General features: G+C 51.6%; 1 protein-coding gene across 1 annotated transcript in view; it reads right to left on the bottom strand.

Annotated features, from left to right (window-relative positions):
• Positions 1-15718, bottom strand: part of NFKB1 (nuclear factor kappa B subunit 1) — a 124575-nt gene that overhangs the window by 2186 nt on the left and 106671 nt on the right. Inside the window, exons 17-24 of the mRNA XM_027772931.1 lie at positions 14492-14606; positions 7802-8003; positions 7229-7398; positions 6917-7019; positions 4570-4694; positions 3273-3339; positions 2307-2479; positions 1365-1542 (exon numbers count right to left, since the gene is read on the bottom strand). Of these exons, the coding sequence (XP_027628732.1) occupies positions 1365-1542; positions 2307-2479; positions 3273-3339; positions 4570-4694; positions 6917-7019; positions 7229-7398; positions 7802-8003; positions 14492-14606 (1133 nt within the window). The remainder of the gene's footprint in view (positions 1-1364; positions 1543-2306; positions 2480-3272; positions 3340-4569; positions 4695-6916; positions 7020-7228; positions 7399-7801; positions 8004-14491; positions 14607-15718) is intronic.

Below are 15718 nucleotides of genomic sequence, written 5' to 3'. Positions count from 1 at the left end.
GGTGGGTTGTGGGGGGGGGGGGCGCTGAGTGTCTCATATGGGTGTGCAGGGCAGGGCTGAGGGGGCGGTTCTCAGGGAGCCTACCCCTCCTGAGCCGGGCTGGGGGGTTGAGCTTAGCGCAGAGAGGGCAGGACAGCTTTGGCCTGGGCTCTGGGCTGTGGACCAGCAAGATGGGAACCTCTGAGGTGGGAGGCAGGGTCGGCAGGGAGGAGAGAGGAGATGGGAAGGATGGTGCCTGGGTCTGGTTATGCCGGGGACAGGCTGGAGCCTGGCAGGTCAGTGGGATGGAGCTGAGCTGAGAGCTGGGAATAGAAGGTTCTGAGAACTTTGCTGCGTGGAGAGCAGAGTAGGTACGGGGGAGGTGGGATCAGGGCGTGACCTTGTCTTTGGATTTTTAACCGCCAGAGGTTGCGAGTGCGGTGCAGAGAGCGCACCTGACGGGAACGGTCGCAGCAGTCCCTCGTCCTCGGCCCCACCCTGTCAGGACTGTGGGCACACAGGTACACACGCCCAGCATGTTTTTCAAGCCGTCGGAGCCAGGATTCGAACTGCTCAGCTGGCCATGTGGGATCTGACGGCCTTAACCACTAGGCTAAGGGGAGGGAATTCTGTTTTAAAAGGAGGGAACTCTGCCAGGTGATCTAGCTGGGGGAAGGAAGTACTTATGGTAGGAGAGGTCTGGAGCAAAGAACATGGCCGGGGCAGAGGAGGGGCTGGCCCCGGGGAAGGGGCTCACAGGCTTGAAGTCTCAGAGCCCAGACAGAAGGCCACCACGCCAGCAAGGCCGGGAGCCCTGGTTACGTCCAGTGTGCAGCTGAGTGGAGGCCGGGCACCGGGTGGGGAAGGGGTGGAGCGGTCTTGGATTTAGAAGGCCGGAGCGGGTGGTCAGAGGGGGTACGTTACAGAGGACTGCGGGCCAGGCAGTGCGGAGCACCCACTCCCTACAGTCAGGCGCGCTCCGGTGGAAGAGTGGGTGGCGGGGCTTAGAGTGGGAGGCCAGTCTGCGGCAGGCAGGGGAGAGGAGGCTGGAGGGAGGGGATGATGGGCAGGGGTGGGGCTGGGGCTATAGTGGGGGTCTAACCCGGCTGCTGGACCTGAGCCCTGAACCTTGCACTCTGCACTCCTTTCTCTGAATTTTTCTCTCTAAATTTAAAAAGTGAGGGAAGTTACACCCTCCTGAGCAGCCACACTGCATTCTTAAGTTACTGCAGGTCTAAGTAACTTGCCCGTCAATTTGGCCTGCCCTGTGAAAGGCCCCTCAGAGATGCCGCTCAGGGCGTCCACAGGAGATGGCGGGTGGGCACAGGCCTAGGCCTGAGCACGGGGGACGCAGGCCTGGGGGACGGGGAAGCTGCTCCCTTTACCTATTTGCTGCCTGGTGGCAGAGGGCGAGCGAGGAGAGCGGGCCTGTGAGGAGGCCTTCCCTGGGCTGGAGGCCATGGGTGCCGAGGTGCAGAAGGCCGCCTGGATCACTTCGATGGCTTCAGTGTGGCCCATCTGTCTCAGGGCCTCCACCAGCTCTCTGACTGTTCCCCCGGAGACCTGCGGGGAAGCAGTGAGTGTGAGTAGGCTGTGTGTGCACGATTCTGTGTGGGCGTGAACACCCACCCCCTCCTGGCCCTCTCCCTGCTGTCTCCTCCACTCGGGGCCCGTGGCACAGACAGGGCAGGGAGAGGGACCGAGAACATTCACAGGCTGAGTCCTGGCCGCTGTGTCAGCTCGGAGAGCACTTGGGAAATCGCACAGCAGTTCACTAGAACAGCTCCGCGAGGGGGAAGGCACCGGTGTGAGGTGCTGAGGGGGCCCAGTGACCTGCAGGGCTGTCCACATGGCAGCCCTGTATGAGCCGAAGCTCCAAAGTCCACAGAGACAATGGCTGACAACAGCATTTTCAGGAGAAAATTTCACCCCACGTTTTTCCACCTCTTATTTTTAGAAATGAACCTATCGCCAGGGCACGGCTCCACTAGGGTTGCCCCACAGAACTCTGCCTCCACCTGACACGTGGGCGAGGGGGCGACGTGTACGGCAATCCCAGCCTCGTGTGTTTGGTCTGGGGGTCAGAGGCCGTCTAGTGTGTCTGCTCAGCGGATCAGAGAGCGGTGACTACCCTGACTTTCCAGGTGGCATTTTTACAAGATATCTGCAAATAGCATTCTCAGGAAAGGGGCTTCGATCCTGGCCTGGGTCACCCTCGCAGGCCTGGGGCAATGGTCGCTTTCCTTCTTTAGAGTTAAGGAACAGGAAGAGGACTGCACCCTGGTCAGCGTCTTCACACAACCGTTCGAGGGTGGGTGATGTGTTACCTCGTAGTTGTCCATCAGTGTTTTTGAAGGGGCAGGGCTAAGCCGGAAGGCATTATTAAGTATCCCCAGGCCCAATTTCTGTGCCAGAGTAGCCCAGTTTTTGTCCGGATCAGGAATGTCTAGCAACTTGTAGAGCTGTAGCTTTGCATCTTCCGCCAGCTGCTTCATGTCTCCTGAAGGGAGTAAAGAAATGCAGTTGCCCTACTCCAGAGGCCCCCAAGCTGGTGGTCCATGGCCTAGTGGGATGCAGGCCCCATGCAGGAGGTGAGCGGTGGCCAGGTGAGTGCGCAAAGCTTCATGGGAACCTGCAGCCACTCCCCATCGCTTGTGTCATGGCCTGAGCTCCGCCTTCTGTCCCGTCAGGGAGGCATTAGATTCCCATAGAAGCGAGAACCCAATTGCGAACTGCGTAGGTGAGGGGTCTTGGTTACGTGCACCTTACGGAACTCTAAGCTGATGACCTGAGGTGGAGCTGAGGCAGTGATGCTAGCACTGGGGAGCAGCTGCAAATGCTGCACTGTGGTGAGCTGTGTAATTATTTCATTATTACAATGTAATATCATACACAGGAAGTGCACAATAGCTGTTACGTGCTTGAATCATCTCGAAACCACTCCCCTGCTTCCCCCAGGACCAGGGTAAAACTGTCTTCCAAAAAACTGGTCTAAGATGCCAGAAAGGTTGGGGATTGCTGCCCTAACCCACCAGAGACATTCCGAGGGGCTGACACTGCCACCTCGCCTGCCCACCATCGCCCAGTGCAAGCGGCCAGGCTTGTTCTCGAGCCTGGAAGCAGCGCAGTGTCATTCTCGGTGGGTCAGGCTGGTGCCTGCCGCCTGGGCCTGCAGGGTCTCCGGTTCTAAGCCAGAGCTGTGCCGTTCACAGCGAGCCCTGTGTGGCTGCTCTCGTCCCCAGCGACAGTTGGGAGATGACGCTGGTTAAGCAGCTCGCTCCACCACAACCCACCTTGCACCGGTACGTCGTCGGGTGTGAACTCTGGCTCATATGGTTTTCCATTCAGTATATCGAACACCTGCGGGAGACAGCATGGGGAGACAGTGCCTGCTGAGGGAACTACCAGGGCATGGGTCTCTGGAAAGCAGAACACTCCTGGTCCCACTCAGGAGGGCACAGCGCTCACAGATGGAGGAGTGGTGAGAGGAGTCACCCTGGGTGTGCATGTGCCCCCCAGGGGGCACCAGCTTTGGGGTGCCTGGGGTCAGGATGCTGTGCTCTTGCAGGGACAGTCTGAGGTGTGCAGAGTACCCCACCCAACCTCACAGAGTCAGAGGCGTGGGTGGCCTTTCTGAGGGACAGCCTGGCAGGCCAGCAAGCCAGCCACCTTGGTGGAGAGCAGGGAGCGGGGTCGAGCGATTCCGAGCCCTGACTGGTGTCCCTTCCTCGGCACAGGTCTCCGAGGGCGGGTGTCAGAGCCTGCTCCACCGAGGTGCCTGTGTGCTCACAGGGGCCGCCTTGGGCATGGTGTGCGTTTTAACTGAGACGCAGAAACAGGAATATCTCTGGACAGAAGACTAAAAATCCCATAACTGTGACAGCCTTTCTGGGGTCTCTGAGTCGTACGGGTGGCTGACCTGGCCCTGGGCAATGAGGGTCCCTGAAGGGGGCTGTCTGTGTCTGTGGGGAGGCCCCTGGGCACTCGCAGTGCACGGGGAAAGGAAGGGTACTCAGCATAACGCAGCTGCGAGGAGGTGGACACGAGCTTTCAGATGTGGAGCAGGACCAGCTGCTAAAACCCCCATTCTGACCGCGGGGAGCGTTCTTGCTGCCCGCCCTCTCCCTCTGCCCCTTCTCTCTGGGCCACGAGGACCGAAGAGCCGCTCCCACCTGCAGACCGCAGCTGGGAGTTACAAGGCTGGCTTTCTCTGTTTATGCGTGTTTATACTTCCTGAACTCCTGAGAAGTCTCAGTTTATTTTCGCAGCCAGAAACCACTCACCTAAGCTCTAAGCACACAGTCACAGGGACTCTAGCTTCAGAAATGTAGAGGCGGACAGTACTGGGTGAGGCGGGGACAGGGAGCTTCGATGTGAACCCAGTGTGCTTTCTAACCTCTCGCATCTCAGCCGATCTGCTGAGGCGTGTGCTTTACACTGGGAGCTCGGCTGGAGCTGTCTTTCATGGATAGGTTTCTCAGGATAAATCTGGCAGACTTGTAAGTACGAGCACGTTCTCTGGGGAGCAAAGCACCATCAGACCGTCTGCTCTTGCCTCCTAGAGCCAGTAGCTCCCCCAGCAGACCTCACCTGCCAGCTGGTGGCCATATCCAGGGGCGTGGTCCCCGGCACGACCCCTTCATCCTCTCCAGACTCTTCCCAAGACTCATCCAGGTCGTAGAGAGGCTCAAAGTTCTCCAGCAGCGGATCTGCTCCTGCAGGGACAAGAGAGGGCATTCGGGACTCTAGAGCGAGGCCTGCCGCCTGCCCGCCGCAAACGGCAGAAGCCGCAGAGACAACCCGTTACCTGGACTGTGTTTAATGCAAAAGCAGGTTTCTGCCGAGACACCCCGAGACCTGGTCTTAAACTTATTTTGATAGTAAAGGTGATTTTTTTTTAATTTTAAAGTTTTATTTCATTTTATTTATTCATTTATTTGTATTTGACCAGACACACACACACAGAGGGAGGGAGGGAGAGGGAAGGAGAGGGAGGGAGAGGGAGGGAGGAAGCAAGCCTCCAGGTCCAGGACTTGAACAGTGGTCTGTCATGTGTGTGTCCAGCACCTTAACCACCACGCCACCTGCCGGTCCCCATTGACGGTAAAGATGTTTTATGATGCTCTATAGCCAAGGACACTTTGGAAAACCAAAAACATCGAATGCTCTGGCTTCCACGTTTACCTCGCTAGGCGTGTTCTGGCAGACTGATGCAGGTTGGCACAGTGGACAGCAGGCTACCAGGCGGAGGGCACCTTCAGGACGAATGTCCCGAGCGCTCGCCTGTTTCTCGGCCTCTTCTCTCACGCACTCGGAGAGCAGAGATGCCTGATGTCCAGTGCCAGCCCAGGGGACTGGTTTCTGGGTAAGCACTGCCAGGTCCTGACCCTTGCGCAGTAGCAGAACCTTCTAAGATGCATAGTTGCTGGAAAGTTTAGGAGAAATGAATCTTGGCAAACAAGAGTCTGCTCTTCAGCTTCCAGCAAGAAAACATCACTAGTGGCTTGAAGATGAGAGGTGGAGGTTTTCCTCAAAGGGCCAGGGTCTATTTTTAAGATGGTACTTTAATCCATTGTTTTCTTAAACTTATGAGGTGCTTACCTCTTCCTGAAAAAAATTTTTTTTAGTTGCCAGAGGATGTGTGCAATTGACAGAGAAGGGAAGAGGGAGAGGGAGAGCGAGAAAGCGCCCTCCCAGTGGGGCGTGGCCACGCCACATCCCCTTCTGCATTCTGTTAGGAGCTGGGGTGCATACACAGGTGATGCCAGGGCTGGCCTCGAACTGTGGCCAGCCCACATGAGGTCTGACTCTCTTTAACCACTGGACTGTGGGGCCAGCCCTAAAACATTTTAAATCCTTAAAGTCAATCAAGGGGCCAGCAGATGGCATAATGGTTACACTGCTAGACTCCCACGTAGCTGACCACAGTTCAAGTCCTGTACCTGTGTCTTGAAACTCATGCTAGCTGTGTGTGCGTGCAAGATCCCGAGAGGAGAATGGAGAAGGGATTGTGGCATGGTCATCTTCTCTGGGGGCTGATTTCTTGCTTTCTGTCTCTCTGGTGAGCACATGCATCTTATAGCAAAAAAAAAAAAAAATCCCTCTTAAAGAAATAAATGAATAGAGTCAATCAGATATGTCTGGGCAGGTCTGAAATACCAATTTCACTAGTCGAGTGAGATTCAAGTCACTGGAGATTCAAGGAAGAGCAAGGCTAGCCTTCCGTACTCCACAGGAGTAGAGAAGTAAACATTACTCCATTTGACCTGCCATCCCAGGAGTAGAGCAGGGGAGAGAAGCAGAAGGATAGTAGGGATCAGACCACAGGGGTGCAATTCAACACTCTCCCACCTGCTGGGGCCCTGGGAGGGTCTGGTCTGCTTCTTCCAGTACAGGGCGGGAATAATGATAACAGTACTTATCCCAAAGGGTTCCTGTGGGCTGAGGCGGCTAAAGGAGACCGTGCACACCAAGCGCCTCGCACAGTGCCTGGTGCACAGTAGGGCCCACAAACATGAGCAACTTTTGGTGCCTCACACGTAACGGTACCCAATCCATAGTCCAACTGCTTTTTCCTATCGTTTAACGTTTAAGGACCTTTCTTGCAAAATGGCATTTGTTACCCGACCGTCCTCTGTCCTCATGCTGTCTGATACGAGCTGAGACTAGTACCACTCACAATTCTATAAGGAGTTCAACTCTACTTTAACTCCCTCGTGCGAGAGTCACCCTAAACCTCAAACAAACAGATGATCCAGAATGAAAACTCACGAGTGTCAGCGTGAGGCCTGAGATGACAGTGCAAACGTGCCGTTAAGCAGTGACCGTGCGATCTGTTGTACCCTTTGGCACCCCGGCCCTCGGCAGAGGGCTGTGCTGTCGGGGTTCGCACTCCTTGCACGCCCTCCTGACGCGTACGGTGACCCGGCCAACGTACCTGCTGCCTTGAGAAGAGCCGCCAGCCTGGTGGAGCCCCTCCCGGCTGCGATGTGCAGGGCGGTGGTACCGTCGTAGGTGGTGCTGTCCACAAGAGCATCCCCCTGGACACACAGAACAGGGTGAGGGGAGGGTCTCCCCACCGTCAGAGAAACCCCAATTAGAGATGCTAGCAAAGGGGGGGACGATGCCTGCAGGAGCCACTCTGGTGCCTTGTGTGGGTTAAACACTCAGGACAAAAGGGACAAACCACTCTTTGAAGAGAGAGAGCAGCCCCCCCCCAGTGGAGTGCGAGGGCAAGCCCGATCCTCACCTCCAGGAGCAGGCAGCCGGCCAGGGAGATGTTGTCCTGCTCCACCGCCAGGTGCAGTGCCGTGCGCCCCGACTTCCGCTCCTGGGCGTTGACGTCGGCCCCGGCGGCCACCAGCAGCAGCAGGCACTGCAGGCTGGGGCTCACCACGGCCACATGGATGGCGTTCAGACCTGCGGCCCAGCACAGGGGCGTCACCGTGGGGCTGTGCGCTAGTGTGGCAGGAACGGGCACAGGGAGCGACACCTCGCCCCGTGAGAAGTGTCTACGTGGGTCTTCAGAGACCCCATGCTCTGTCTTCCTGCCTTTCCAACCCGGTGTCCCACTAGGTCCTTGGGGGGCGCTGAGGGGAGTCAATGTTCTCCAAACAAAGGTGCTTCACCCCTCAAGGCCAGAGTCTGCTCAGGTCCCGCCTTTTCCTCCTGACTGACGACCAAATGGCCTTTAAAGGACTAGCTACCGTGAGCCACAGAAAGGCCCAGGGATGCACTCCAGGGAAGAAGGTGCTCAATGGCAGGAATCCGTGAAATACCTGTAATTTCCCAGGAAGTGGACAGGGGAGGGCCATCGGCTCACCTTCCCCGTTGGGCCGGTCAATCAGTAGCGGTGCCTTCTTGTGCTTGAGTAAGACGCTGAGAACCTTGTCGTGGCCTCCTTTGGCAGCCAGGTGCAAGACAGAGTTACCCAGGCGGTCGAGCAGGCTCAGGTCGGCCCCGGCCCGCAGCAGGTCCTCCACCACATCTTCCTGCCTGGTGATCACTGCCAAGTGCAGGGGCGTCTGCAGGGGAGAAGGGGCCGTGTCGGGGCGAGCATTGGGCACCCTTGGCCCGGTGGCTGTCACCACAGCAGGCGGGGTCATTTCCCACTCCCAGATCAACCCTGACCTTGCAGTTACTCCTTGTTACACATCACATGCTAATGAGTATGTGTCCACACACGCAGACACACACACACACACACACAAACCACCAACGCTTGGCCACTCAACAACTGCAACTATGTCTGCAGCACTTGAGCACTTTCTTGTCCTCACAGCCCAGTCACTGTTAACATATTAACTCCCTGAGCAGCAAGTTTAGTTTGCTTGCATTTCTGCTAGGAATCTATCTTGCGTGATAATTCTGTATGTCAGGAAATTCAGTCAAGGCTACGGTTTGACAGAAGTTTAAATGAGCAGCTCAACAGAGGTTAATAACAAAGGTGCCATTATTCTACGTCGACACACAAAATAAGTTTACTGAATTAAAAAATATTTTTCCTGGACTAGCTCCATGAGACAAATCACCCCCCTCCACCTCGACTTTATAAACGGGATTAAATTCTGGATGACGTCACCAGGACAATACAACTATCTATTGAGAGGACTCAAATGAATAAAACAAAACAAAAAACCAGGTCGCTGACACCGAACAGACGACTATCCATCCGACCACCCTGCCTACAAGGCAGTACGTCGGTGAATGCAAAGGAGGTTTTGAAACTGCTCTCAAAAATGAGCAAGAGGAACCAGCAGTTAGGGTAATGGCTATGTCGCTGAACTCCCATGCAGTTGACCGTGGTTTGAGTCCTGGACCCGGTAGCTTAAACTCACGCCGGGCGTGTGTGTGTTCATGCCCAAGATCCCGAGAGGAGAATGGAGGAGAATGGAGGAGAAGGGATTGCGGCGTGGCCATCCCCCCGGTGGGTGATTTCTCCCTTTTTGTCTCTCTGTCTCTCTCTCTCTTTCTGGCGAGCGCACGTGCCTTGTAGCAAAAACCTCTCCAAAACAAAACAACAAACACACAAACAAAACGAGCGAGATAAAGACATTACAAAACGTACTTTTGAAGAACTGAAGTGACTGACAGGAACACAAACGTGTTTTTTTACAAGCCGATCTTTCATGGGCATTAGCTATGAGCGCACAGCCCCTCGAGGGAGGATGTGCCCAGACTTTTGGGTGAGTGGTTATGGCCCCAGAGGTGGCAGCGGGGCCGTGACACCCTGGCTGGTGTAGGGGACCACAGAGCAGGGGCTGGCAGGCCAACGATGCTGGGGCCGTCTGACCCCAAGAGCAGGGTTATCTAATACGGCAAAGCAAAGCACAGTCCCCCCCCCTCCCCCCAGTGATTACTCTCCCTTATCGCTCTCATCTTCTAGAACGCTAACCCTGGCCTGAAATGGAACAGGGTCCTCAAAACTTCTGCTAGTGTTGCCAAAAGCCTTCCTCCCCAAAAATCAATAAGTTGGGGCAGGCAGGTGGCATGGTGGTTAAGGGTGCTGGACTCCCACATGGCAGACCACGGCCTGAGTGGCAGACCTGGTGGCCTGGGTTCTCACTTTCCCTTTCTCTCTGTCCCTCTCTGGTCAAATTTAAATAAATTAATTTAAAAAAAGTTAAACAAAATGATAATTTAAAAAAGTCAATAAAAGGCAATGCTTACTCATCTGTGTTTTCTAAAATGCCATTGGGGAGATGGAAAAAGAAGAAAGAATGAAATCATAAAAAAAGGCTCTGAAATGATAACATATTATCATTTAGAAATGAGAACTTATCTGTAGTTTGAATGTAGTTATTTAAACTAGCATACAAAATATCTTACCATGAGTAAGAAAGATTTGACTTTGTTTTGAAGTTTTTCCCACAGTTCCGTGAAAGCTTTCCTATATTTCAAGCTTCTAGGTCTTAACCCCCAGGATTATCTATTATGCAAAGGCACCACGTGGGGATCCAGGAACCCCCACGCTACCCCTGTGGGCATGAGGACCCCGGCAGCCATTCCTGAGAGCTAAGCATAGGAACAAACGCACCAGCACCCTAACTCTGCATACCCATCGGGTGGGATTCTAATTCATACGGAATGCGGTGGGGTACTCATCGCAGCGCTCCTGTGGAGGCAGGAAGCAGGCGCTGGAGAACTGTCTACCCCTGGGGAAGAAGTACGCTTTAGAAAGAGGCACACAGTGGGGACCAGCAGTTAGCGTAATGGCTATGTCACTGGACTCCCATGTAGTCGATCGTGGTTCGAGTCCCAGACCTGGTGGCTTAAAACTCACGCTGGGTGTGTGTGCACCCAAGATCCTGAGAGGAGAATGAAGGAGAAGGGATTGCGGCATGGCCATCCCCCGTGGGGGGTGATTTCCTGTTTTCTGTCTCTCTGTTTCTCTCTGTCTGTCTGGTGAGCGCACGCGCCCTATAGTAAAAACCTCTCCAAAAATAAAAATAAAAATAAAGAAAGAGGCACACAGTGAGATTCCGTCCAGGAGGGGACGACAAACTAGCTGATCATGAGCGCGTGCTGGTCTGCGGGCTCTGTTTAGGGTCTGTGGACTGCACCCCAGTCACAGCTGGCTGGAGTCACTAGAATGTTTCACCACTGGGGACGACCGGGCCAAAGGGCCTTCGGGTCCCCCTCAGTAAACACCCTAGGACGCCTCACTGTTTTTGGAGCTCCATTTTTATATCAGATTAAAAATGACAGAAAATGGCTGGCGCAGGGTGGAAATAAAATGTCTAATATACTGTGGATTGTGTGTACACGAAAATGCCTACGTACCTCAGGTGTGTACATGTATGAAGCCGACACATGCAAAGATGCCTGCGAACACGATAGTACTGTCTCTGAGCGAGGCTGGGGGACTGGTACATGGCCAAGGAGGGCACCTTAGGCTTTCCAGTGCATCTCCTTCTGCTTTTAACACTATGAATATAATATTGTATTTATAATTTAAAACGTAAAAATAAGTGCACGAGTAACTCCTAATCGTGTTTAATGGGAACGCATACAACTAAAACGATCCATATTAAACACAAGGGAATGACTGTCTGGTGGGGGAATGGAGACAGCAAGGAGAAAAAGGATTAAGGAGGACAGATTTAAAAATATTTCCAGAAAGATTCCACTTCTCCGCACTTGGGCTATTTTGAGTGTCTCTCTAGAGGCTGGGTGGGAAGAGGGATCTGGTCATGACAGATGGTCACAGGAATGTCCTAAGATTAGCACAAGGTATTTGGGAGAAGGTTTATAGTAACTGTGAAATAATGCAAATTACTTAGAGGATAGTATACTTTTCCACCAAGAATAGTTACCAGAGAACGTTTACAACAGGGAAACAAGAGTTCAGATCTTAGCAGTATCTGGTTCGCAAATCAGAGAACGTTACTTGATGTGTGTTTGAGACTGAGCAAACGCGTCTCCAAGGCAGACCAGGGAACCCAGATCAGTTATTAAGGAGGGAAAACGGGCCTGTATTCTGAGCACCCCCGGATTGCAGGGGGCAGAGGTGTCAAGGCAAATGGTTTCAGGTGTTTATTTCTAGCACACAGCGGGGGCTCAATACATGGACCAGAGGCTATGGGGTTAGTGCAGATTAATCCCACCATGACCCTGGTACGCAGAGAAACTTAAGTTGTTCCTTGAATTTGGCCAGCCATCTTTGAAAGGGGAACATTCAAAGGGGGACTTTTGAGAAGCTATCAAATCCCTTTCCTAGTTTTTTTCATACATTTACAATTGGTAAAAGCAATGATCTGTCCAAAGGGGGGAGAGGATCGAGTTTTATGGATCAAGTAATTCTCCAAATACTAATGACTTCTGAAAATGACACAAAAGTTTGAAAAGGCTTTTCTTTTACCATTAATCTGTTGGGTCCTTGGGAGAGTTATGACACATTTTTGCACGGAAAAACACGTCATGATTTTCCCAATGGCCTAATAAAGTCAGACTTCATCCTGGTTTGCTCATATTCTGGATCAGTAAAGAGTCCCTAATGCCTGTGTTCAATAGGAAATGGTTATTTTCTCCCATCAGGAAGCATTAAAGTCTATTTCAAGCGACAGAAATATTTTAGTATTTTTTGCTTTAAACGTACTTTTAAAGCATACTTCAAAATGTGTAAGTAAGAAAATAAACAATTTCTTTTAAGAGTAAATGAAATTAAGTATTAATTATAATATTTGTTTCCTTTAAAATGAGGAAATAAAAGTAGTTCCTATCATGGCCAGCAGGTGGCATAGTAGTTGAGGTGTTGGACTCACACATGGCTGGCCATGCATGGTTTGAATCCTGGACCCAGAGGCTTGAAACTCATGCCAGTTGCATGGACATGACTGCCCAAAATCCCAAGAGGAGAATGGAGTAGAAGGGATTGTGGCATGGCCATCCTCTCTGGGGGGCAATTTCTTACACTTTCTCTGTCTCTCTGGCAAGCACATGTGCTCTATAGCAAAAACCACTCAAAAAAAAAAAAAAAAGAGAGGAAAAAAAAAGTAATTCCTATCACCTGCTTTAGAAATCATGAACTGGAGTACTCTCCTTATGAAGTAAATAATTACATACAAGCACCGGCCACATTTTGGGAGTAAGACACTTGAATTAGGGATCTGAGCTCACCTAGCTGGCTGAGGTCTGGGCTCGTGACACCCAGCCTCCAGGCTGTGGTCCTGCCAGGCAGTCCCTGACTGCCCCTCCCCCCCAGCCATACCCGAAATCTTCACTGCCCATCGGGCCTCCCTGCGCCTCCAGCTAACTCCCCTCTCTGCAGGTCTGAAGACCTCTATAATTGAGTTCCTCAAATTGTTTATTAGCCCACCTATTTCTGTCCTTTTTAAAAAGAGTAAGAATACATGTGTAATGAGTAAATCAGGGTAACTGGATCATCTCACTTTCAAAATCCTCTTATTTTTTCTTTTTTTAAAGAGAGAGATTTTTGCTATAGGGCACCTGTGCTCACCAGAGACACAGAGACAGGCAGAAAGTGAGAAATCACCTTCCGGGGGGACGGCCATGTTATAACCCCTTCTCCTCCATTTTCCTCTCGGAACTTTGGGCACGCGTACACATGTGCCGGACATGAGTTTCAAGCTGCCGAGTCCAGGACTTGAACTGCGGTTGGCCATGTGGAGCCCAGTGATGTAACAATTATGCCACCTGCTGGTCCTCTGAATCTTCTTTAGTTACTCCGAACTATACGATAAATTCTGCAGCACTAGAAATTGTTATTTTACTTGTAATTTTATTTCTTTTCATCAATGTCTCTATGCCTCCCAGCCTCTAGCACTCACGATTCAACTTCCTCCTTCTGTGAGATCATTACTTTCGGTTTTCACATGAATGAGTGTCCACGGTATTCCTCTTTCGGTGCCTGGCTTAATTCATTTAACATTTATGTTCTCTAGGCTCACTCATCTTACCTCAAAGAACAAGACTGCACTCTTTGTAAGGGCTGAATAGGATCCCACTGTGTACGTGTGTCACGTTTTCTGTCGCCATCTGCGTGTTGGCGGGCACTTCCTGAGCCCGAATCCTGGCCCTCGGGAAGTGGGTGCAGGTGTCTGACACACTGACCCTCCCGCATTTGGACACACGCCTGGTGGAGTGCTGGCTCACATGGCAGTACTATTTGTGGTTTTCTGAGGAACTTGCATACTGTTTTCCGCAACAGCCTCTCTAATTTCTATTTAAATCTGACATGGACAAAACCCGGGTGGCCTGTTTTCCTCACTTCAGGTCTTTCTTTTTCTGAAAGATACCTTTTCTTCCTCAAGCATCCTTTTTCACTTTTCTGTGCTCTGAGTTTAGTATTCTTTATTTGTGGGACATTTCATCTGAATGTTGTCACAGTATGTTCAATGGACTTCAAATTCTTCTAAATCACTGCCTTTTTTTTTCTTTTAAGGGAGATTTTTTTCTATAGGGCATGTACACTGGCTGGGGAGACAGACAGAGAGAGACAGAGAGACAGAAAGCGAGAAATCACTCCTCAGGGGGCATAGCCACACCGCAATCCCTTCTCCTCTATTCTCCTCTCGAGATCTTGGGTACGCACACGTGCCCAGCGTGGGTTTCAAGCCACTAAGTCTGGGACTCGAACCACAGTTTACGTGGGAGTCCAGCAATGTGACCATGATGCCCTCTGCTGGTCCAATTATTGCCTTTTCAAACTTAATATTTTTCACTGTTTTTTGGACAGATGTGTCATTTTCACTCTAAGTTTTCCCTAAAACGTATCGACTCTTTGATTTTTGAAACTTAAAGATGTGCGTTTCCCCAGCAGGATGCTAAATTTCATCGTGGGGAGGTTGCTGTTATGCCCACAGATCAAAGGATCCTAATTCACCTAATAAGGCCGCAGCTAATTGGCTATTAGAATGTTACCTTCAAAGAGGTTTTGCTGTATTTCTGCTACTATTAACATTACTAAAAATAACACATGCCCACTGATACCACCCCCCCAAAAAAAAACATGTGGCTTTTCTTTCGTTGTCTCCTGGAAGTCCCTGCTCACCTGGTATAGGTCGTTCCTCATGTTGATAATGTCTTCAGCAACCAGACCCGAGGTGACTTCTAGCAGGTCTCTCACAAGCTGCACATGGAGGTGGATGACTGCTAAGTGTAAGACACTGGGATGAAAATATGGTGGCAATAATTAATTAAAGTGTTAATAAAAAAAGAAAAGATTGTCAGTATATGATTAGATTTGCAGATTGAACCTGGCTCTCATACCTAGTTTTATTTGCCTTAAAATATAGTTGTCTTTTGGGACCAGCAGTTAGTGTAATGGCTATGTGGCTGGACTCCCACGTAGTTGACCGCGGTTTGAGTCCCAGACCTGGCGGCTTACACTCACATCAGGTGCATGTGAGTGCGTGCCCAAGATCCTGAGAGGAGAATGGAGGAGAAGGGATTGTGGTGTGGCCATGCCCCCTGGGGGGGTGATTTCTCACTTTCTATCTCTGTCTGTCTCTTTCTGACAAGCGCACATGCCCTATAGCAAAAACCTCTCCAAGAACAACAACAAAAATGACAGAAGGAACCCAGGACTCTTTTACTAAAAAGGCTTAAAGTACTGGCAGGTGCCAAACATCACTTCTAAGAACATATATCTAGTTTTTGAATTGTTAGAATCACTTGCTATTGACAGTACTCTGAAACAACTCAGCAGCAACAGAAGGGCTCCTATGCTGAGGGCTTCCTTGCAGAGCGTGCTGAGCATGTGCCACACGCATTCTGCACATTACCCTTGTTCTTCAAGTGCTGAGGCCGAGAGGCAGGGGGCCATGTAACTGTCAGGGCCTCAGCCGGGAAGTGGGGGAGGGGGATGCTAGCCCAGACCCCGCTTAGCCAAGGCCACCTCACTCCTTTCAGCTGCTCCGCCTACGGGCCACAGTGTTCTGGGTTGTGGGGTCACAGATGGACACCCGAGGATACAGCTCTGGGAGGGGAGCTGGGACTGCAGAGCACTGCAGAGCACCGGGGAGGCACGCCCGGGCTGGTGGTGAGGCTGGATTTGCTCCAGGGACAGGCGGTGCCTCTTTCTGGATCGAGCCTCCTTCCTGGCAAGAGCACATCGGTTTATCTGGCACGCACAAGGGCCGAGGACACGACACTGACTTTACTCCTCGAGGGATTTTTTTGAAAGAATGATTTCAGGGTTTCACTACTCCATTTCTTTTTTTTTTTTTTTTTTTTTTTTTTTTTTTTGTACAGGGTTCCTTTTCTTTTTAAAAAAACA

The sequence above is a fragment of the Tupaia chinensis genome, unplaced genomic scaffold (genome assembly GCF_000334495.1).
Source record: "Tupaia chinensis unplaced genomic scaffold, TupChi_1.0 Scaffold000315_1, whole genome shotgun sequence".
Lineage (NCBI taxonomy): Eukaryota > Metazoa > Chordata > Mammalia > Scandentia > Tupaiidae > Tupaia > Tupaia belangeri.
This window is presented reverse-complemented; position numbering and strand designations above follow the sequence as displayed.